Source organism: Ixodes scapularis, unplaced genomic scaffold (genome assembly GCF_016920785.2).
Source record: "Ixodes scapularis isolate PalLabHiFi unplaced genomic scaffold, ASM1692078v2 PGA_scaffold1__304_contigs__length_218370807, whole genome shotgun sequence".
Lineage (NCBI taxonomy): Eukaryota > Metazoa > Arthropoda > Arachnida > Ixodida > Ixodidae > Ixodes > Ixodes scapularis.
The window spans coordinates 149274316-149298375 of record NW_024609846.1 but is presented as its reverse complement, the minus strand read 5'-3'; the positions used below and the strand labels follow the sequence as shown (position 1 = coordinate 149298375).

General features: G+C 41.7%; 1 protein-coding gene across 1 annotated transcript in view; it reads right to left on the bottom strand.

Annotated features, from left to right (window-relative positions):
• LOC8035500 (neprilysin-1-like) overlaps positions 1-24060 on the bottom strand; it is a 90502-nt gene that overhangs the window by 5053 nt on the left and 61389 nt on the right. The window contains exons 13-18 of the mRNA XM_040214774.1: positions 17473-17531; positions 16555-16606; positions 15547-15614; positions 11811-11941; positions 8774-8839; positions 2741-2842 (exon numbers count right to left, since the gene is read on the bottom strand). Coding sequence (XP_040070708.1) covers positions 2741-2842; positions 8774-8839; positions 11811-11941; positions 15547-15614; positions 16555-16606; positions 17473-17531 — 478 coding nt within the window. The remainder of the gene's footprint in view (positions 1-2740; positions 2843-8773; positions 8840-11810; positions 11942-15546; positions 15615-16554; positions 16607-17472; positions 17532-24060) is intronic.

Sequence of the window (24060 nt, the reverse complement as noted above, 5' to 3'; positions counted from 1 at the left end):
TGACTCGTCACCTTCACCTGGTGCTAGAAGCCGGCTTAACGCGTCTGCGTTGCCGTTGCGAGGCCCTGGACAATACTCAATTGTGTCGTCGTATGCAGCCAGCAGCAGAATCCAGCGTAGCATTCTGGGAGGCATAACTTCTGGTATGCGCTTGTACACATTGAACAGTCTGAGAAGTGGCTGGCGATCAGTTAGTATGGTGAACGAACGTCCAGCCAGGTACTGATAGAACGTTTTTACGCTATAGACAATGGCTAAATCCTTTCTGCCTATTTGAGCGTAGTTCCGCTCACGTGGTTCCAATGTTTTCGAGGCGTAGGCTATCGGTCGCTCAGTTTCATCTGGTTCCGTGTGTGCCAGAACCCACTAACTCAGACTGGTGATGCGTCGCACGACAATACGACCGGTCGCTGCGGGTCATACGGAACGAGAACTGCGTCCGAAGATAACAGTTGCTTGAAAACACAAAAGGCTTTTTAGTGTTCACGATTCCATGACCAGGAGCTGTCTTTATCAAGTAGACAATGTAGGGGTTCCGCCACTTGTGCTTTGCCCTTAAGAAAACGGCTAAACGGCTGTAGAAATATATCAGCCCTAGAAAAGACCGAATCACCTCCTTTGGTGAGGGCGCCGGCGCTTCGTGAATCGCTGCGGTCTTGCTCGGACTAGGATAAACTCCTGGCATTAATTAAGTGGCCCAAAAATTCTATGCTCGTTTAGCTGAATTCGCTTCTTTTTTTTTTTTTTCGTTAGCCCGAAAGCGGGCATTTTGCAGGCGAGTCAAAACTGCTTCTGGCCATTCGACCTGCTCTTCCGTGTACCCCGAAATCAAGATATCGTCTAGACAAACTTTGACCCCCGCGATGCCTGACAGCAGCGTGTTGATAACTCGCTGAAACAGCCACAGTGCAACAGAAAAGTCGAAGGGAAGTCTGCGCACTTTGTAGAAGCTTTTCATGGTGTTCACGGTTAGGACTTCTGCTGACGCGTCATTGATCACGAGCTGCTGATACGCCTGAGCAAGGTCGAGCTTTGTGAAGAAACTGCTGGAGCCCAACGTGGAAAGCACCTCATTTGTTGTAGGCAACGAATAAACGCTGCTTTTAACAGATTCGTTAACTGTGTTGCGGTAATCGCAGCACAAGCGTAAGGATCCATTCTTTTTCTTGCGACCACAATAGGCATTGCCCACGTCGAAGACTGTACTGGCTCTACACACCTTGCTGCACTGGGCTGTCAATTTCTTTTGCCACGTCATCTTCCAGCGCGAACGGCACCAGCCTGCTTTTCAGAAAGACTAGCTGGGCGTCTTCTTTGAGATCTATGTGCACTGGATTGTGATTGCAGCCTGGCAAATCCTTTGCAAACACTTGTGAAAATCGTTCAAGAACGCCCGTGAAGCTTTGTTAGGTTCTTGATTTCTTGAATAGTACTGCTCAAAGCTTTAAACCAGCTTCTGCCAAGAAGGCTGCTCCCTTGTACAGAACAGTGACTAGGAACGTTTTTTGTTCCTCAAATTCTCGAACAGAAAACAGGTTTTCTACTTTGGAAAGTTGTCGCCAGCTTTCCGAAGTATAGTTGCTGCCCCGATACCGAGTAGAGCCGAGCCAAAACCGGGACACAACTGATAAAAGTTTATTCGCATTATCTTATATGCCTTGAATTATGGCGCTGTTCAGTCACGTGCCTTACGTGCGTCATGAACACATAAACACATAAAAATAACATGCTTTGCCCAGTCATTACAGTCGCCTGTCTCTTCGCAGCCAAGGCTGCCGTGGTTAGCAGCTTTGCCATTTGGTAGCATCAACGCAGTTTTAGCCTCGCCTGCTGAAGTACTCAAGTGCTGTACAGTTGGTAATTTGTGGCGGCATCAGAGCCTCCGTCTCGGCATTTACTTTGATCGCCTGTCGAATTTTTCGCGTTGACTTATCCCCACGAAAGTGACGTAGATTGGGATTGTACTAATGACGAGCAAAACATCAGCGATGACGAAGACACCGAGCGACATTGATGACGCCTTACAGGCGGTTGGGCCTAGGACAATACTTGTTTTATCTGTCTGCTTCGTCGTCGTTATTACCAACCGATCCAACGTGGTCTAGGGTGCCTTCACGTGCGCTTTTTTTAGGGTGATGACATGATAATTTTGTTCCGAATGGTTTCTTTTCTTTATTGTTCTGAAGCTTGTGAAAAGGCGTTTCCCTGCACGTACTCTTGGAGCTGCCAATGACGATGTTTGTTACGACGACGGTGTGTGCCACGGCGAGAATTTGTTTTCAACGATTTATTTGCATTTTCTTTTGTAAGCGCATACTGTCGACATTATGTAGTGCAAAGGATGTCATCATGCTAAACATAAGGACATTGCGGCACCCTAACGTGGTCAACTCTGCGTTGACTTTTGCCTTCAAAGCTTACTGATTGCGTTCAAGCCCACACCGCTTGAACGAGTGAACCAAACTCTCGAGGTGTGGCGGTCGTGTCAGGAAAGCAACATCTTGAAATTCGAATAGGTTTTGCTTTCCCCTACAAAGTGCTATATCGCGATTTTTTTAAACCATTTTTTTTTTGTGGTCTAAAAATTTATGATTAATAATTTGTGTGTACGCACAGAACAATGCCCATATCTAGGAAAAAATTTTGAGGGCTCATATTTCGTTTCCGCACCCCTTTAATATCAAGCATTGTTATGAATTCCAGCGATAGAACTAGTATGTTTATTTGGCAAGGTACTTACCATTGCGTAGGATGTAAAGAAAAGCTGATCACTGGTGAGGTTCAGTCCTGGCAAGGAAGGCACTTTTTCATATTTTGTTTTGCTAGCCCAGCGGCGGTAGGCCTAACAACAACAAAAAACAACATTAAATGTCATTAATAAGATGGTCTTCCAGCCCTTGAGAATATTTTTGCTATGAATGCTTTAAGGATTCATACAATGTGTGGAGTTCATTCAGAATAAGCCTCATGCTACGAAGTTTGCAATCAACGTGCTACCGAGACCAATAGATCAAAAAGCTACACAAGACAGAATTCAAGGAATTTAGGTAATCATTTTCGCTGTGCAGACTGCTTATCCAGGAGATAGACTGAAATCTCACATCTTTGGTATCAGTTTTTTTAGCTATGGAGTTTTATTAACCTGTTTAGAGGAGAGTTGTGTTTTTACACTATTGAGGCTCTGAGCTTTGATCCACAATTACCACTTTCATGACTTAACGGTTTACCTTTACTATACTCATATTTAAATTGAACGCTCAAGTAAGACCAATTGTCCTACAACCAGGAGACGAATCGTCTTGAGGTAACACGTCGTCAGTGTATTTGAAATATTCTTAAGTCTAGAGGGCCTGGGCCACCAAATACAAGCAAAGGTTTCTTACTGGCAGTTTAATTTCATTTCATTTCATGTAATGTATTTACCCTTTAAGTTCCAGGACATTACAGAAAAGGGGTGGATCGTTCACATCTGAGTAAATAAAAAAAAACACTGAACCAAAAAAAAAAGAATCAAAAATACACACAAGAGGTTAGAACAAAGCAACTATAAACACAATTGATCAATAACACGCACTCATGAACAATCAATTAGTGCAAACATGAAGTATACATAGGAAAAGGAAAAACACACACAAGCAAATAACTACTCTCCGAGATGCAAGACTAAACAAGCGCGTAATGCGTACGGGCCCATGATAGAAGCAAAGTTTTACGCCAAACACATATTCAAAAATCGCCAGTAAAAAAAAAAAAAGTTATTAAATTCGTTAGTAGATCCAGAGATCCGTTGCACAAAGAGTTTGATAGTCTGCGTGAAGACCGGAGAGGAGGTTGCTAGAGATTTGCTATATTGTCCGGATGATAGTGGTATATTTTATTAAAAAGGCAGAATCGTGAGCATTGACGGCGAGTGGCTAATGAAGCTAGGCTTAAATGGGACTTTATAGTTTTCACACTGTCGGTGCGATCGTATCTAGAGAGGATGTAGCAGGTTGCACGATTTTGAAGGGCTTCAAGCTCGATGAGAAGGTAATCTTGACGGGGGCTTCAATTGGCAGCGGCGTATTTAAGTTTTAGTTGCTCGAATGTTTCATATGCTAGCTGGCGAAAATTCACAGGAGCAGAGTGAAGGTAACCCCTGATGCAATCCAGCGTTTTTGAAGCGGCGAGTTGAATTTATTCGATGCGTGCGGTCATTGATAAATCAGATGCGAGGTGCACATTATGATACCTAAATGACGAGAGAGCTTCAGTGGGTTGAGCGCCAAGAAAATATGTGCATGATGAAATGGAGCGATTGCAGGTGAAATGGACGATCTTGCATTTTTGAGTAGTTCAGACGCATAAGTCAGTCGAAGCACCAATTCATAATGGCAGCTGAGTAGTTATGTAAGAGTAGATGGTCATCAGGTGAATTGATTTGCGGTAAACACACAATCATCTGCTAAAAGACGCACTTCAGAAGAAAGGGAGCGTGGGAGATCGTTGATAAAAATTAAGAAAAGTAGAGGGCCGAGAACGGAGCCTTGGGGATCTCCAGACGTAACGTTGCATAAGCCAGCTTCTAGATTGTTTACGACTGAAAACTGTATCTTGAAAGAAAGAAAACTGTGAACCCAAAAAAGGCCTTCAAGATATCTCAAAGCCCTTTCTTTTCTTTTTTTTTTTTTTTTGGGGGGGGGGGGGGGGGGTGCGGATCTCGTAGGCCTTTTTTGAGTGCGGGACCTAAAAAAGGCCATCGAGAGATCTGAAAATATCGCATCGGTCTAAAGATCAACTTCGAAGTTTCCATGTATTTCGAGGGTAAATTTTAGTAACTGGGTCTCGCAAGAAATCCCTCTTCTGAACCCATGTTCACGGTCAAAAGAGGGGTTTTCATTCTGATGAGGCATGACATGAGTAGAAATTATATGTTCAAAAAGGTTTGACGGAATACAAGTTAGCTATATGGGTCTGTAGTTCGAGGACAGCGAACGATCACCGTCCTTTTATACCGGATAACTTTTTCTACCTCTAAGTCAGATGGAAGACATACGTGTACAAACAATTGGGTGAATAATTATAAATAAAAAATTAATATAAATTATAATATAAAAAGCTCGTTTGCGCCCTTACTGTTTGAATAATAATCTGAGAAAATTACTAGATATGTCCTTCGTTTTCTTGAGGATTTTGAATGAAATGTTATCGGGTTCAGAGGACGACCAAACTTGGAGACGATAGATAATGCCAGCAATACCGACAGTGGAGATATCTATAGGGCCATCGTATTATAACACGCAGGGAGTACTGTTGCAATGTTCCAAGGGCTCTCGCAAGTGAAAAAAAGGGAAGTACTCGTTCATTACTGAAAGGCGGGAAGTTTTGAGGATAGGGCAGCTGTGGTCATCTATGAACCGGACAGACCTAGAGCCGTCAATCAGAGAAACCAGGGTCCAAAATTTGTTTGGATTACATTGCATGAGAATGAGTAGGTCTGGCTCGAAGTATTTTTGCTTTACCACTTTTACCAGGCGGGTGTATTCCTGAAGACCATTATAGTATGAGTCCCGTGCTAGAGCAGAGCGGTTTAGTTTTGCTTTTCTGAAGAAATATTTTTTTCTTGTTTCCCAGAGACTTGATACAATTGTTATACCGGGGACGGCGGCCATCGCTGCAAATCCGTATCAATGGCACAAATCGTTGAACAATATCCTGCAGGTCATTCTCAAACAGGAGCCAATTACATTCACCTGTTCTTGAAGTGTGTGTTACAAGGAATGCCTCATAATGCGTTATCAATTCTCGATTGATTGCAGCGTGATCGGCCCTGTTAAAATCATGTGCCATTATCGAGACAGGGGTTTTCGCATTTGTATTCTGCACTAGGGTGACTTGCAATAATATGTGATCACTGAAACCATTACTATAATCGATACAGGAAACAAAAAAGGTTGACGTGGAGAAAACAAGATCCAGGATATTGTTTAGTAGAGTCGGTGAGTCAGCCATTTGTGATAGCTTGAACGTTAAACATAATTCAAGAAATTTTCGCGATTCACGAGAGACTCGACCATCATGTATCCGGGAAGTTGAAGTCACCAAACATCAAATATCGGCATGCGAGAACTGATGTATTATTCCTAGCAACGTAAAGTGCAGTTTGGTGGTGAAATTACCATCACTGTTGGGTGGCCTGTAGCATGCCACAAGTGCAAGTTTGATATGAGCAGAGGAAATACAAATATTGATAAGTTGGAAAGAGAACATTTATAAGTTGTAATTTACAGGCCTCTTGATAAACTCCTCTTTGCAAAGTGAATAGCCTATTTATAAAACGTGTAAATATATGGTCGAAATAAACTTTTCTTTGAAACGTTTCGCATACTACGCAAGGTTTATCTCAAAAATGGTTAACTGTCGAGCTTGTTTTTACGTACTTTTAAGCAAATTAGCTTGAACTTTAGAACTATACTTGAACACGGAGAGAAAAAGAGGACAGACGAGGACAGACAGGCGACTACCAAAGGTGTTCAGTGTAAACTAGTTCTTCCTTGCGCGGTTTCTTTTCATTGAAAGGCCATAATATAGAACGAGAAACATATTATATAAATAAACCTATTTCACTAATAAAACGTTTTACTGATAATTAGACTTATAAAAAGTATACAGAAACATTATGCATAAATACCTAAAGTTATTGTTTGTTGTGTTATTGTTTATTGTGTTATTGTAGCGCAACTGACCCGCCACAAGCTCGTGCTGCTCTTGTTCGGGGCATGACACTCCGCAGATATTATCTTTCATTTCTTGTGAATGGTGAGAAACGGGGTGCTCACGCATTCTTTCGCGGGTTCCTCGATAGCGAGCCCCGCGAGCATTTCCCGGACACGAGGATTGCTATTACACTCAATGATGATTGTGCTGATGAAGGATACAGTGCACTGACATTTCCTGAAATGGGTGACCAGATGTCCTGCCGCTGTTGCCTTAAAAGACGCTACATGCTGGCGGGCTCTGACCTTGATGAATCGGCCCGTTTCGCGATGTAGCACTCCCCGCATAAAAGGGGAGTGTGGTACACACCACTCCTGTTGTGCATGGGACATAGTATGTTCTTTGGGCAGTGTCATGGTTTTTTCCTCTTTTGTTCTTCTGTTAACTTGTCTGCACACGAAGTACAATTTGCTGGGTGCAGATCATACCACCTGAACGAAATTTCTTGCGCATTCGTTTTGAACTTGTGCGTAAACCCGTGAATGTAGCGTAGCGCCCGACCTTCCTTCGAGATTTATCTGCGTTTTCACTGTTCGACGTTGTACGCTTCAAGTTTTTGCAGATGTTTTCACCATGAGGCTTGTGGGATATCCGAATTCTCGTAGTTATTGCATCTTTCTTTCAAAGCTCTGCCCTATTTGATGTTTACACGGCTTAAACAAGGCAGAGTCTTGAGCAGTGCTGGCGACACTTCTTTACAAAGTTATTGAGTGGTCAGATGCTCATGAATAAAACCCTTCTGCTGACCTCGGTTTTTGCCTCCAACATAAGTGACCTTGATTAAAAATTAGCACGAGGTCTTAGGATTTTATATGCTAGTCCACAGATTATTGATGCGTGAGAACCAGGTCACGGTAACTTTTTCTTAAACATAGCAGAACTGTATATATGCATTCGTTACCTCTGCCATCCTCCCCTGTGGCAAAAAGTATTAAGAAATTGGTCACATATCGGAAGATGTCCGTGACCGTTGTATCTTTCAGATTGTTTTTAATATTTTCAGCACATGCCGCCACGTACAAATCCCGTAACTGCGGCGCCACCCGAGATTCAATGCACACTTAGCTCCTCTGTAAAAATCGTTGAGCTTGATGTTCTACAGAGTCGCGGTTAAATATACACCTAATAGACCTAAAAAGGTGTCAACATTTAGCCCAGCTGCGTTCGGAAATGATGTGGTGCCCTGCTTCTCAATGGTAGATCGGAGGATTTCATTAAGGCTTGTTCGTGGCATCGAATAGTACACATCTTGAACATCTATTAAAAATTCAGATGCGACACCAGCTCAATTATTCTGAAGATCTGTAATCAGTTGCTCCCAATTCTTGATTTTGTATGGATCATCGCATTGTGCCACGATCCGGCGATTGGCCATGAACGTAAAGAAATCGATGTCCCATGTTCCTCTTTCCGACACAATGACCCAGAAGGGCCTGTTCTTCGTCTTTCTCTTTTTTCTGCATAGGCTGCTTAGGTCATTATTGTCATGGAGGCTTAAGACTGATTGTTCAGTTTTCTTCTTGTTGTTCTTTCGTCCACATGAATTAAGTTTTTTCAAGTGGCGGCAGAAGCTTTTTTTCTCCATCTGTCTCGATCTAGGACAACATGCATGCCTCCCTTCTCAGAAACTCATAGACTAAGTTCTTTGCTACTTAGCTTATGTGCCTTCGAACATAAGCTCATACTTGCTGTTCCTGGGCTTCTTTGCATTGCGATGCAATCAATTCCTTCGCTGATCATCTTTATTAGTGTTCCTGTATAGTTCTAAGGTTGAAGCTGATCTATTTACATTTGTTTTGAGAGCTATTTTTATAACCACAGCAAAAAACTATCTTCAGACAAAATTAAATTAATGAAACTGGCAGCAAGCATTGTTATATTGTTGCCTTCTTCAAGTAGAAGTAACAGAAGTATTACACCAATACATGCGTGTAGTTATAGTTCAATTTCCTGCGACAGCATCTTCCCAGAAAGAAAGGCGTTATATAAAGCAAATATTCTTCTCGTTCTAACTCACACGGTAGGCTAGAAGAAGTCCTCCATTGTCCGCGATGTTCTCGTTTTTTGTCAGGAGTCCATTGAGCTGATCGTAAAAAAAAAGCAAAAAAAAACAAACACATTATTCCTTAGTTAAATATAGCAAGAAATGAAACCTCCGAACCTCTGGAATCAAAACGAGGTCACGTACATTAACGAATGCATTTTATTTATCGGCGTGTCGATGTGTTTTCCAATCAAGTGCAAACTATTTTGTGTTCGAAAGTTCCAATTCATTTTTTCCTGCTTACGAGTATACGTGCTACTCTCAGTCTAGGTTAAGCTAGTGATGCAGAATTATAAGGCACAACCTTCAATCTATTTTTGGGATGGCAGATATTCAGATTTCTTGGAAACTTATATGTTTTATAGAAGTCTCCCTATTTATTAGTTTTTCTTGTTAATATTGTAACAAGAAAGTCACCACTGCCGATTTTAAATGATAATTCTGGCGTTGCACAAAGTATCTGTAAAGTCCGGTTTCTAAATTTATTAATAATTTCTAAAGCATGTTGATGATATTCCATTACAGTAGCCTGGGGAAATTAGAACAAGGACATTAGATAATAAATAATACTAGAATTAACACTGGATTTCACACAAACTGTTGTGCGTATTTGCACGCACAATAACTTTGCCTTGCAAAGTTATTGTTTTACTGAACTGCGCCTAAATATCCTCCGCAACGTTTTGTTCTCATAAACTTTACAATGGCGTACGTTGGTCGATGCGGTGGCGAATATTTGGACTAGATGCACAACTCATATTATAGGGTATTAACCGGGTGCCTCGTGCTAGTTTTTGCAAGAACAGGTGTACCTTAAACAAAACAAGGCATGAATATTTCCTTGTAAATTAAAGCAAGTTTGTGGTCTGATTCCAAGGGTGACGGCAATTATTTAAGTTAATTTTTTTATCTATAGCACAACTTAAAAAAAAACACGAACTCACATTTGCCATACGGCCGTTCGTACACAGCAATAATAATAACCAATGTTGTGACACCCTTAATCAAATTTTCAATTAAGCTTAATGGTATCAGACAATATGCCATTTTTGTATATATAAAGATAAGACCAAATGAATAAAATTCAAAGCAAATCTCTTAAAATTAGACAAGGTAAAAGTTCCAAATCCGTACGGGACGACACACACATAGGTACTGTGTATTTTTGTCAACTACTTAGCCCCTCCCTAAGGAACGTTTCACAGCGTTTAACAATCGCCAGCTCAGTTTCATCCTTGCATTTCGTTCGGTTCACAATCATTTGTCAACAAAAAGTGTCCCGGTGTTTCTCAAGATCTCGTTGCTGATAGATATATTCTGTCTACAGACTAAATAAAAGTCGTAACTGGAACATCTTCGCAATAAATACACCATTACGTTGCAAAGCCAAAACAACATTTTAGGGTGCTTAAACTGTACGCTCGCATCAAGTTTGGTGCGAAACGCAGGCATTCACTAAATATGCTGCAGCCATATGGGATTTAAAACTGGGCACGAGTATACGGACCTAAGAGCGTAAGTCTATCGCGTTTTACCTTTTGGCGTAATATAACCTATTATAATTGTTCTAGCCTCTATAGAAACGATGAGCAAAGCGTATTTTCTATTTCATCTAGGTTACTTTTCTACAAATATTAATGTTCCCATGGCGTCAATGTGCAACACACCATTGCGTTTAACTAAGAAACTATAAAATTACGATAGCAATAAAAACATGTCGGCCTTGCGTGAGCGCTTGAACATCTGGTTGCACGCCCCACTTCGTTGGACAGCTTACGCCGCCTAGCTGACACTGGTGGAAGAGTGCGGCCGGTCCGCCTTTCACCGCCACCGCTGCTTTCAACAAGATGGCGCAAGTTGCTGCTTGATAGCATGGTGCTAAGCGGACCTCAGTTACACGCGCGCCGCAACATGCAGCAGCTATGCCCGCCAGGTGAGCTGTCTACGCATGAGCAAAGCAAAGAAACAATTGCCGCACGGGCCACCAGGAAAGACGTCGTGGTTTTTTGCAGACACATCGAAAATTAATATATTTCGTGACGAATAGATTTTTTATTGATGTCATTGTCCAGGTAAATAAAGAGCACCGTGGACCTCGGGTCTTTCGCGTCCTCAGTTGGCAGTATGCGATCCCATGTCGCCAACAAGTTTGCACACAGTAGTTGGCCATATGATGATTCTTTTTATTTTTTTATACATTTTAACATCGCACTTTGAACGATCGTCGATTTCTTATTTTTCATCTCCTCCTTTTTCGGGGTGTTCGTTTAACGTATTCTATTGCATCTCGTATTCTAATCCTGTAATTATTTACAGCACTTCAGAATGTGAAATATGTTACTGCCATATAGCGTTTGGTCCTTCTATCACAACGATCAAGGTCGTTTTTATATATCGTCAAGATATATTCTATCTCTTTCAAAATTGTTTGAAAACAAATCGGTTTTTTATTTGGGTCAAAGTAGCTCATAAAAATTATTTAAAAAAATAAAGTTCTGAAACTTGTACTGAAAACGCATAATTATAATCGAATACAGATTTGTTCGATAATAATTAGTCATGCACGATTCAATTAATAATGCACGTTTTTGGAATGTTCGCGCCCGATATTTTAGGTCGTTTGTCGCCTGCCACCTTTCTTCTACAAAACACGAGAGCGCAATAGTAGCTTTATGCACTTGTTTCAAGGTTTATCTTTTAGTTGAACATTCGCTTTAATCGGTACCACGTATGTACAAGCCAGATCACATGAGCTGCCATAAATATGGTGCTGTGAAACTTTCGTTTACTTGGTTAGAAATTTGTTAATTTAGGTATATCTGATTTGATACAAAAAAATACTTTTGTTTAGACATTCATATTTATTGTCAGCCAGTGGCACCGCCGGGCACAGTCAAACACCACGGGGTGGTGATCAACCCGCAGTGCTTATATGGTTCTCATGCAGCTCATGGTGCTCATACCCCCTTAGGCGACAAAGAGGTGTATAGAGTTATCACCTTGTACTCACTTTTAAATGAACTCTCTTGTCTGCAACGCTACCATATTGTTCTTCAAAACATTTAACCTTTTGCAAAAATGTTTCTTTGGTTGCATTCGTCCACCAGTTGCGAATATTACCTTCTGCATCGAACAGACTACCTGTGAAAAACAGAATTATACATATTTTCTGTGAATGGTATATATATATATATATATATATATATATATATATACCGGGAAAAGTTAATAAGTCAAAAATGCGTACTGTCAGAGTTACTAATTCGAAGTTTATCTGACGTTTCGAGCGGGGACCGCTCTTTATATATATATAGTGTGTTTTTTTATTCTTACAGATTTGTTTAAAAAAAGCCATGAAAGCTACATTGATGTGGTTTGTGCGAGTGAGTCATACGCCCGGTAGGACATTAGAGGGGTAGCTAATCTTTCCGATAACTCGGCTAACTAATTAAAATTTGTCAGTTAACTTTTAATTAGGGAAAATAGTTATATGGTTCCAATTAGAAATTTGCTGAGCGTCGTCCAAATCCTTGAAATCAGTAATTTCTAGAAAGAGTCTGAGCACGTGAGAAGCGCAGTAGTGCGCTAAAGTTACCACTCGTGTAGCAGGTACAAGGCTGGGGCTAGATAAGAGACGGAAAAATCGCGCGGGCACTTTAACGCAACCGCTAGCCTTGTACCTGTTCCACAAGTGGTAACTTTAGTGCACTCGCTTCTCACGCGCTGATAGTCTTTATTAAAATGACTTATTTTGTGGTTTTCAATATCGCCCGACAAGTTTCTAATTGAAACCATATGCCTATTTTAACTGATTAGATATTTAATTATTTTTTAAATTAATTAGCCGACTTATCGCAAAGCTTAGCCACCCACATAATCCCCCCCCCCCCCCCCCCCCGGGCGTATAACTCACTCGCACAAACCGCATAAGTGTAGCTTTCATGTTTTTTTGTTTTTTTAACAAATCTGTGAGACTAAAAGAAAAACACGCTATATATATATATATATATATATATATATATATATATATATATATATATATATATATATATATATATATATATATATATATATTCGGATAAACGGCTCAATGATGCTGCAGCTCTATCTATGCCACAATAAAATGGTAAATTTACGACGTGGAGTCGTTATGAATTCAATTTAGTGTCCATTCTCAACTTTCCACAATATCAACACATCGGCGAATGAACTAAAATAACAATTTCAGCTTAATAACAACAAACATCGAAATGTTCCCCGGAAATATTTTTGATGACAGTCAGAAATATTATTATGCAGTAATTCAAGTTTTGGACGTATGCAGTTTTTATTCCACGTCTCTACAATTATTTTTGCATTGAATTCTATAGGCCACATTTAGAAAATTGTGAATTTCTGCTTTGTTTGACAATATATTCCAATGGTCCCGAGAACAGTAATTTCTTGAGTTTAAACTACGCAAACCAATAATAATATCGATATTTCCTTAAAATTATTTTATTACACAAACTGTCCCATATAGTTGGCCATGTCGGCTCTTTAACGTGACATGAAGAGCACGGATCATCTGTGATCATAGATATTTTCCATGACAAGTGAAACATGTTAAGCATTCATAATTGCCTTCTTTTTTGATGCTTGTGGTTTTCGTTGTTGCTGCCTTGATTATATTTTGTTAAAGATTTTGATAATGCTTACAACTAAAACTATGATAACCCGCCCGCTTCGTGGTAATGGGACAAAAAGCTCAATAAAATATTGTTATAGTTGTTTAAATAAATTTAAAAACCATTGTTCTCTTGCTACTTTGTGCACCATTGTTTGCGTGTTTGCCTGATTTTCTATTGCAATTAATTTTTTAAGGAATACAAAATTTTAAGTACAAACTAGTCACTAATACAGCAAAATTCTTGAAACCTTCCTTATCTATGAGGTATTCAATATAGTCCGTATTGTTTTAAGTAACAATAATTCAATCAACAATAAAAGATTTATTGAATGATTCCCCGATAAAACATAAGGGCAGAACTGTTTTGTTCTTGTTATTTAAATAATTCGCATATTGTTACAACAAACTTTTTATCTACATATCGTACCTAATGATTCTCTAATCGAAATTTTTATTATTTGCTATATTTGGATTATTAGTATGCTCAAATATGTTACGATTATTTTCATAAATCACACCTTCATTTAGCGTACGCGTTGTGCCAACTTTATTAAGAAGAGGCGGTTCCACAAGCTATTTTTCGTTACTGTGTATATTGTAAAAGTGCATTGCAAATTCCTTAAAAATTGTGGTAATTTACTGATTTTGTCTAGGACTAGTTATGATAATCTTAAAATTTAAGACTGTTATCAAAAATATTTGCATATTCAAACGAGAGCAACCTGTCATGCCTTTTTACTGAAAAGATGACATCCAACAAAAAGCAATTGCATGTCAAAACCCTCTCTAGACATATGAATAAATGTTGTTTTTATGACACGACTAGTCGTAATATACAAAACAAAGAGGATAATAAGTCGGCTTGGCTTCCATAAAAAAAAAACTAAACGCATTATGAAGTCGCTTGTCTTGTTTTTTTACATGCCGGGAAATTTTAATACACTAGCTATTCCAAACTACTGGCATGCTGCGTAGCCGCGACTCCTTTGTGTTATTTTTATTTTTTTAACCAAGTAGAGTACTAGTGTCAATGATATAAAATAAATTAAGACTTTTTTTGTTTTAGGCGTTGGTAGCAGTGTTCCTTTACGCTCGTTTCGGTCAGAATGTGTAGGGAACGCTATTGCTCTTAGTGACCGCCTGAGTAGCAACGCAGTAACTGTTGCTCATATTGGCATCCCTTCGTCACAAACCGGTTAACACTTAAGTGTCGTGCTATGCCACTTACGGTGATACCAGAGCTATTTTTTCTCAAAACACCCTTCAAAAACTGTTTTGATATACACAAATTTTATATGCATAATATATCTGCTCCTCCGCCTATTCGCCGTGAAATTTAGGCAATGCTTGTGATTTGGTTCAAGGTCCTAAATGTTCTACCCAAAGAAGGATGCCGCCTTGATTTTCAATCACTCTTTAACGTGTGAACAAAACCGACGCCAACGTCGGTTTGCGACGACAGTCGGTTGAAACCGACACGACAGTCGGTCGACTGAAAAAAAAAAATGAAAGACGTTTACAATCCCCTGTAACGCCGAATTAGAGCGCAGCTCTTGAGGAGGAGGAGGGGAAGGTACGGAGAGGAGGCTATGCCCCTTCTCCTCTCCTGCTTGCCTCCCATTTAGGGGAACATTTTCCGCTAAATTTGGCGAAGAGTTTTTCCAGCTAAATTTAGCGGGAAAATGTTTCCGCTAAATTTAGCCAGGGAATGTTTCTGCTAAATCTAGCGGGAAATTTACCCATAATGCACCGCGCGGTTACGCCGACGGTGACGCCGAAGCCGCTCAAGCCGGAAACGGGCGCCTAAGAGCTGCGCTCGAAAATGTTTCGGAGATGATGATGTAATTTTAAATATTATATAATAAGGGAGAGCGTTCGGTGGCGACTATCGGACTTGCTGAGCACGTGTGGGAGCTCTAACTACCCAGCCGTTAGCCTCCTTTAAGGATGGCATTCAAAAGCTTGTGCCACGCATAATAATTTGCAAAAGCTTCCAACTTTCCAACTTTATTTCATGCCCATATCATCAATTCTTCCAAAAATCAGCCATCGTACTATATATAGTATGCGTTCTTACTTGTCTCGTCAAAGGCATGCGTCACTTCATGGCCAATAACTGTCCCTACTGCCCCAATATTTATGTGCCTGTAAAAATATAATTTTTATGATGTAATGTTTCACAGATTCCGATAAAATCATAAAATCATGAACAATATTTTCTGGTTAATTCAAGATCTTTTTCGACCAGTTTAAAAAAAATGAAAGAGGTTTACAACTTCCTGTAACGCCGAATTAGAGCGCAGCTCTTGAGGAGAGGGAGGTAGGGAGATACTGAGGGGAGAGTATGCTCCACTTCCTCATCCATACCCCCTCCTCCTCCCGTGCTCCTCCCTCCTCATGTCATCCTCCTCTGTTCTTTCCTGCTCCTCATCCCTCCTTCTCCTCTCTTTCTTTCTCCTCCCCTCCGCCATCCTCCTTCCCCTCCTTCACTCCTCCCCCTACCTCCTCCTCCTTCCTCCTCTTCTCCTTTCCCTCCCCCTCCTCCTCGTCCTCCCCGCGCGTTGCATCATGGGACGCTTCCCATAATGCAACGCGTGACCCTCGTGACGTCACGTGACCCTTGTGGTGTCACGTGGCCCTTGTGACGAGACTCGCAGCGTCACGAGTCCCGCGCGTTGCATTATGGGACATTTCCCATCATGCACCGCGCAGTTAAGGCGACGGCGACGGCGACGCCGACGCCGCTCAAGCTGGAAACGGGCGCCTAAGAGCTGCGCTCTAAAAATCTTAACGTACCTATGTCAATATTTTTCTCTTAACTTTAGCACTCAATCCCTTCTTTTCATATAAAACGCAATAAAAAACACATGTACTACGGATTGAGAAGCTGAATAATCTAATATTGTATATGTATAAAAGTCTTAAAAAGAAAATATTGATAGTCATGTTTTTTTCTATTTCTGATATAGGAGTAAACGTGCTAACGTTTCGTTTGTGAACTCATAACAATATAGTCTAAAACTGGTCACGTTTACGTTGGTGATGCACAAATGTTTGCGCAGATATCTTTTGCAAATAAACTCACATTGGTAAGCCGTACTCGAATAAAGGTGGTTGAAGTATTCCCGCAGGAATTACTGAAAAAAATAAACATATGTTTATTCTGTACATTTACAGAAAACAAAAACTCTCCGTGGAACGAAAAACTGACAGGTATTAAGAAGTTGCGTTAACAAATTTCAGGTCATTCGAGTAATTATTTTTTATACGCTGCAAGGAACAATCCTTTTTTCCCGCCGCTTCAAAAAGAATCGTATAAAAAAAACTAAAATAAATGTTCAAGACTCGTCATGTTCGTCTCGTCAGAATTAGGATATTGGTGACTTGACGCTCCAAGTTAATATTGTTCAATGGCGGATCCTTAAAATAAAACAACAAAGCATGAACGGAAAAACCAAGTTTTGCAACGCCCTATAAACTCCGTAGGTGATGTAAACATAGGAAGATCAATCCCGATGTTTCGCGTGTATCATCATAATTCCGAATACAAACACACCATTTTATAGATACCTCAAAAACAAATGTAGTTAGAATATACATCTCATCTCCTCGCAACCTCCTTCGTAAAACGGCTGTACGTCATTTAATATTATATTTTTTTAATCCTTCTATACAAAGTATACTCAGGCAAAAATCACGATATCACATATGTTCAAACAAGGTGTTTCGCTGGTGTATCTTAACCCAACAAGAGGCGCTTTGGCGTTCCGTTTTTTAATAATATGCTTTGTACAGTATGCATATTGGCACCCGTAAATATATAAAAATATAATACTTTTACACGTCAAGTCATCGATACGGAAACATGAAGCACATTTTTTTATTTAAATACGAAGCTTCTGACAGAAAGTCTTCCCAAGTCAGAAGAAACAAGAAACACCGTTTCGTGTCTTTTTTTTAGGATCAACACTAATGTAGGAAAGACGAAATGTTAGAAACTTACTGACTGAGTTTGACAGCGGTGAATAAAAGGCATTCCCGGTAGCAGGACCTGATTCCCAACTGTGAAACAGGCAGGAAGGTGAAATATTTGCTGTAAATATTGACTCCGTTATATCTATTGAGTGTTATTTTTTTTTTCTTGTAGCATCCCAAATGAAAACAGATTACTAGCATAATGCATGTTGGCCCTGCGCTAGGTTGGGGGCCACGGGGACTACTCAAAAAGCGGCGAAATCAATCAACTATATGGCGAAATAAATAAATAAACTTAAACAAACCTCATCAGGTTCACAAGGACTGTGAAGCCCACAACATGTTGTCCTGTATTTGTCAGAATAAGCAATATTTTGCATATTTATTTTGGACGAACTCGAATGCTGGGGTGGAACGTAGATATACAAAATGCCCCTCCCGCCCCAGCCCACGAAAAAACAGCAAAAAAAAAAAGAAACGGTAATTGGTTTGCCGCAAAAATAAAGCACGCGTAGCCGAAATTTCATTTTTATACAAAATGTAGAGCTAACTGTACGAACATGATGCCAAAGTTTCAGAATTGAAGCAGGGAACACATGAGCGACAAAAGCGAGAGCAGTGCGGTAGTTTCCATGGCAAGGTGTGCGCACGCTGCGATGAGGCGGCTTGGCATAGGTCCACGTCACAGCGTCCTGGGCTGTTGCTAAAGGAATCAGCGCGCGGCGCCCGTTTTTGCCGCTCATGTGCTCATGTGTTCCCTGCTTAACAGTTATTATTTCATTCAAAATATACAGGTGATCTTCTGAAACTTTCAAGGGTAAAATGTAGCTCATTTTCGGTAACTGGCGCCATACAGCTCCGTGTGCTCGGGAGCCCCATTGACCATACCTTTTCCCATTGATATTTTATGAAAATAAGTGAAAACTTCTAGGTAAGATAACAGTTAGTAAATAAAATTAGGCATCTGGATTGGATCACTATCGATAAGTTATGGCGATGCTTAGTTTACTTGCTCGGTGAAAAGATTCCTGGAAAATTTTGGAACACCCTCATACGCTTAGTTACAATTTATATTTGATGTGCTCTGGTTCTTGCTCATTTAATATCGCTTATATGGCTGTGGCGTAACATGGGACGTAGGTTCGCGTCAGATGAGACGATTTATGAGGTGATATGACGCGGTTTTTTTGTAGAGCTATTATCTGTCCCCTATGCGTCTGCTCTGCTTACGTCGGTCAGTATAGTATCTGGCTTGGGGAATCATTAGGTTCCAACTGCAATAGCCGCCCGAAGTATTTCTCTATTCCTGTTTTGAATAAATTTCCATCTGTCTAATGGTACCTGCGTCCACACAGTGGCGCCACGGTGTGGCTCGTAAGCTCCTAGCAGAATTTTTGCACTGAGCATGGCCGGAATGGCCTCCTCTACAACAGCGACCCCTCCATGCGCCGGCTAAAACCGCCGCCATCTACTGACGAGCTGGGAGCAATCTGATGCTAGGAAGAGGAAGCAACACCGCTCATGTAGATTTGCTCAATTTTGGTACTGATATATGTCGTCCCATAGTGATTTCCTGGCCGTGGAGCGCGCAGATCCCTTGTAAATGCATATTCCAGAAGCACAAATTCGCCAGATACACTTAATACGACGTGTGGGAATGAGAAAGCAATATAGTCCCTTTAGTGAAATGTTTTCGATTGATGTTTTCAACACGGGTTAAAGCTATTTCTGCTGATTCGGAGTGCGACGCGCGGGAGGCAACGTGCTGATTTTATGCACCCATGACGTACCTACACCTCCTTCCGACTGGCTACTCCGTCACGTGTCCAATGATGCACGCACTGTTCCATGCGTTTATTCTGCCAGAATCGTTGAGCCGCTATGGGGTCGGAGAAGCCTGCCCGTTTCGCACCCCGGAGGCCTGGCTTCGATTCCCATCCATACCGAAATGTACCAAATTTTCTTTTCAAATACATTAATTGACTTTGTTTACAGGGACGTCCCTGAGAACTTTGACGTTAATCCGAGCCATTTTTGTGTGTTTTTACTTTTTGCGCCGCCTGCCATTTTTGGAACAATCGTTCGGTCACGCCGCCAACGACGCCGGATTTTCGCGTCATGGAGCATATAATGCTTTCGCGGAAACGAAACAAGTTGGAGCTCCAATCAACGCTGTGAAGGTGGTGAAGTAGTGGTATCACCTGCAACGATCACCCACTGCAGTAGAGACCCTGTTTATGGGAAACACCACCTGGTGGTGCTCCAGTCTTTGACGTCCCAGATAACTTCTGGGTGATAAAAAGAATGAACAAAGGCCACCCTAACAACCGCTGTTTCAGACGTAGGTAAAACGTTTAACCACAAATTATTCAAGCGAACGCCAAAAGAATCAAGGAGTGCGAGACCTGCTAAAATGTTTTGAGTATTCTTGTAAATCATTTTCCCTCATTTAAGATGTAATATTGTGTAGCCAAAGGCCCTCATTAAATCTCCAACTTTGTTTTCCGTGTAGGATTTATGCTTTCTAGCACTGGTGACATAAACAAGCTAAACAGACTTGCAAAGACGGTGCGACAGGAAGTCGCATGGAACGCAAGCGGCAGCTCATGTTTTTAAAGAGCAAAAGGGTGTATACCAAATGATTGACGAAAGAAACGTAAATGCACTGTACCAAAATGTTCTTATATATGAAAGACTTCGTACGCTGCCGTTGCCGCGGCAGCTTAAGCAACTGCAATCTTTACAGGGAAACGCATACTCTTAGCGGGGCTAGTGAAGTGACTCCCCCCTTCTCTGCCGTTGCCGCGGCTGCTCATGCAACCGCAATCTTTACCGAAAAACACATGCGGGGAGCGCTACGTGCTTCGCATTGTCCGCGCGCGTCTTATCATTCATCATGGGGTTTTGACACTTGTTTTGTGGTTTTCTTATTTTCTTACAGAAACAAGTGTCAAAACCACATGATATATGATGAGGCGCGCGAACAATGTTAAGGCGCGTGCGATGGTTTTCTGTGAACTATTCTGTTGACGGACACGAAAAAACCTCACCAACGAGCCGTATACAGCTTCGCCTTCTATGCTGGCTGCACCTGCGGGACACATGATCACACCCGCGCTCCGAGCAACTCATCTGGTTCGAACAGCGTAAAGACACATACAGACCAACGCCGGACGAGGGTAGGCTTTGAGGTGTCAAGGCGTCAAATCTTCACTCTGGAGCGAGATCGAAAACCGTTCCCGCGGGAAGGCGCAGACGCGTTCAAGGCGCTGTGGGTGTATTAGAAGAGGTCAGAGTGGGTAGTGCCTCACTATGTGACGAAACGCGGACGCTGTCGTTGGTGGCTCCGCCAACTAGCTTCCAAGGTAGAGAGCGGCACGCCCCCCTTTAGGTGTCGCACGCTCCCAGTATTCTTTCTGCAACTTTAACTTATGTGTGATGGTCGGGGGCGACCGGCGAGCACACCTACGTGTAAGGGACGACAGTAACAGTCAAGAGTAGCTTATTTAGAAAATGGCTTAAAAAGGCATCTTAAACTAAAATATATATATGTCTTTTTTTTTTTTTTGGGGGGGGGGGGGTGGGGGTGGGATGGGGGAGCGGCGTGTTGACGTTGTTGCTTTTTTTTGCCGCTGCCGTTGCATGCTCAGTGTGGGTATGATGTGCACATGGGTGATATTTTTCGCCCGGTAGAGCCCGCCGCAAATATTATCGTCTAAGTTTCTCATCATGGCTACATTATTTTGAGGCCAAGTGTCAATTCTCCACCAACATTACGCCCCCAAAAGTGGCTAGTTGAACATGTATTGAAACCTTTCAGTTTATTATAGGACGAAATATTCAACCTCGCGTATTTTACAGTGGCCCCTTTGACTAGCAAACGTGCGCCCAAAAGAAACAAAAAAAAACCCCAAAAATATTATTTTTTTTTTCCATTTTGCACCTATCAAAACATTGCACACGGCATAGAAAACGGCAGTGTCAAAGCTACTAGTTTGAGCGCTCAATTTAGTGTCTCATATGCACGCCGTCTCGTGGAAATGCGAGGTTAAACCAAGAAGCCACTCGAGTTCATCTTGTTATATATAGCGCTAACTATAAATGGCTGATTCAATTGTTTTAGTAATTGCAATTTTTTATTGACTTTAAATGTAGGTTTAATTTGGAAATTCAGTCTGGATCGTTCATTACTACTAAATCCACCCTCATTACGACCATATAAAATTCGTCTTCAAAAGGCAATAAAAATTGCTTAATTAGGACTCATTTTGAGGTTCCGTTTTTTTGTTTTTTTTCGAAGCGCATCTACGCGCCAGCAATCTAGCCAGAACGCACGTTGCCGAAATGGACGACGTCCGTGCTGCGCCACGCATCGCACGTAAAGGATATTTTAACACTGTCACCGATGTAAAATGGCAAACCTTATGAGGCAGTTCGGAGGGTTGCTTATCTAGCCTCTCCTGCGTGCGATGCATGGCGGCGCACGCGCGTTGCCCGTTTTGCCCATGGGGACTGCTAGAGTGGACATGCGCTACAATAAGGAACCGACATCTAAAGCATGTTCAAATGGGTCTTCAAAGTTTGGCCACGATCGTAGCGCGCTCTCGCGGGAGTCGTTCGACGCACTTTTAGGGGCTCCGGAATCGTCGCTCCGCCGTCCACGTCTGCGCGCTCGTGTCTCCCAGTCCGTGTGTTTAGGTGTTTTCTCTGGTGGTGTTGTTCCGTCTTTCGCCATCCTGCACGTGTCTCTCTATCGTCGTTTCGCATACCTCTTTGCTTCGAAATGGCTAAGGTCGACTTTGGAGGATTAACGAAAGCCATTGTCTACGATACGGATGGCATCGTTCGTCTTTATACCTTGAAATATGAATAGACCGCCGACGCCGCATTCGTTTCTACCGTCGATTTGGAGTCAATCAATTATCACGTCGGTATCACATCGTGCAAGTCACTGAAAAAGAGGTCGGCTTCCAAGGCAGTGTGTTATGCAAAGAAAGTAATGATAACCATCTTCAATCCCGACCCAACTAACCACCTAACCAATTTATGAGATCCGGCCACTACAAACAGCTGATTTTGCTCTCCTTGAGCGCCTAATTCACTCGAGCTTATTGCGAGAATGTCGCCGTATTTGGGGCCGTGTAAACAAACTCGGTCGGGGTTAACTCCGGGCGGTCTTGATATCGCGAAGACTCGCCTGCACCATCGAAAAGTTAGAAACGGCATGTTAGAAACATTATCCCCTTGAATTCAGCAAGTTTACGAACCTCCAACGAAGTGGGCATTGCAAACAGGAGAGTTTACGGTTGGTTGCCAAGGCGTTCCATCAAGGTTCTGTCGCCGTAGGGCTTGAATTCATTTCGCACGCTTCAAATGTTTTGCCAGTGACTGATCTATTTTGTTTGTGTTCACTTTTAATGTCGCAAGACGTGATTGTGTATAGCGCATGGCTGAAGAACGCAAAGTATTATCCAGTTATTCTTGAGTACCGGGCACGGGATCATTACGTTACAGAAGCTCGCGTGCACAATGACTGCATGAAAGTTAAAAGCAAAATGTACCGCCGTCACGTTGAGGACCCAGCCACCTGACACGGAGGATCTGCGTCATAGGCTTCTCGAAGGGGGACTTTTAAAAGCGGGGCCAAAAGGGCCGGGTGTTTGACATCGGGTGCTTTCGTACAACACCTGCAAAAGGATGCTGCAACCCTATAAAACGTTAAAATTTAACCATTTTTGTTGCAATTTGGGCAACTAAATCGCTGTGCAGTTTTGAGGAACGGCTCTGAAGCATAGCCGCAAGTATAGCGGAGGGAGTCAAGCAGAATCAGCACTCTCTGGGCGATTGAGCGGACGAGAGAGCCCACAAAAATGGCGCCTTTCCTTCTGGTCCCCTCTCTCAGAGTTGGCTCACGCGCCCAACAATTTTTGGAAAAGGTCCATAGAGCATTTTGTTTGGAAGGCCGTAAAATGCTACATGTGCCTTGTAATAATGTAATGTGGGTGGATTTATTTGGTTTCCTTTATTTGCATCAAGCTTCTAACTGAAACTATATTTTTAGAATAGTAATTGAAATTGTATTTACTAAAAAGTAATTAATTACCTATTATACTGAACGCTGAGTCGGTTACAGATCAAGAACGACGTGGCATCCTTCCATCTCTTTCCACTTTAGCAGAGCGAACGCTGAAGAGGAGGTCGTCTTCTCTCCAGCGCTCGCAGTGCTAAATTGGAAGGAAGTGGCAGGACCTGCCACTTCGTTCTTGACCTCTCTCACCGACTATAATAACTATTCTTGACGTGTTCTTTGGCACAGACCACTACATCAATATTTGTTTGTTTTTTCGTGTGTGTGTGATGTGTAGTTTTCGCAGGAGCGATTTAGCTTAGGCTTACACGACACCCTTTGTATAAAAAATTTAAAAAGGCAATAAAGACGATTTTATTTAATTTTTTAAATGATGTTTTAAGGCTTCCTGGGAACCTAGAACGCTGCCTAATTTTTTGTAGACATTTGTGACGCGTATTTCTGTGTCTACGAAAGAACTGAAGAAACCGAAACTGAACTATCTCCATTCTCATTTCTGGGTCTCCGAAAACGGAGGTGACGTAGGGA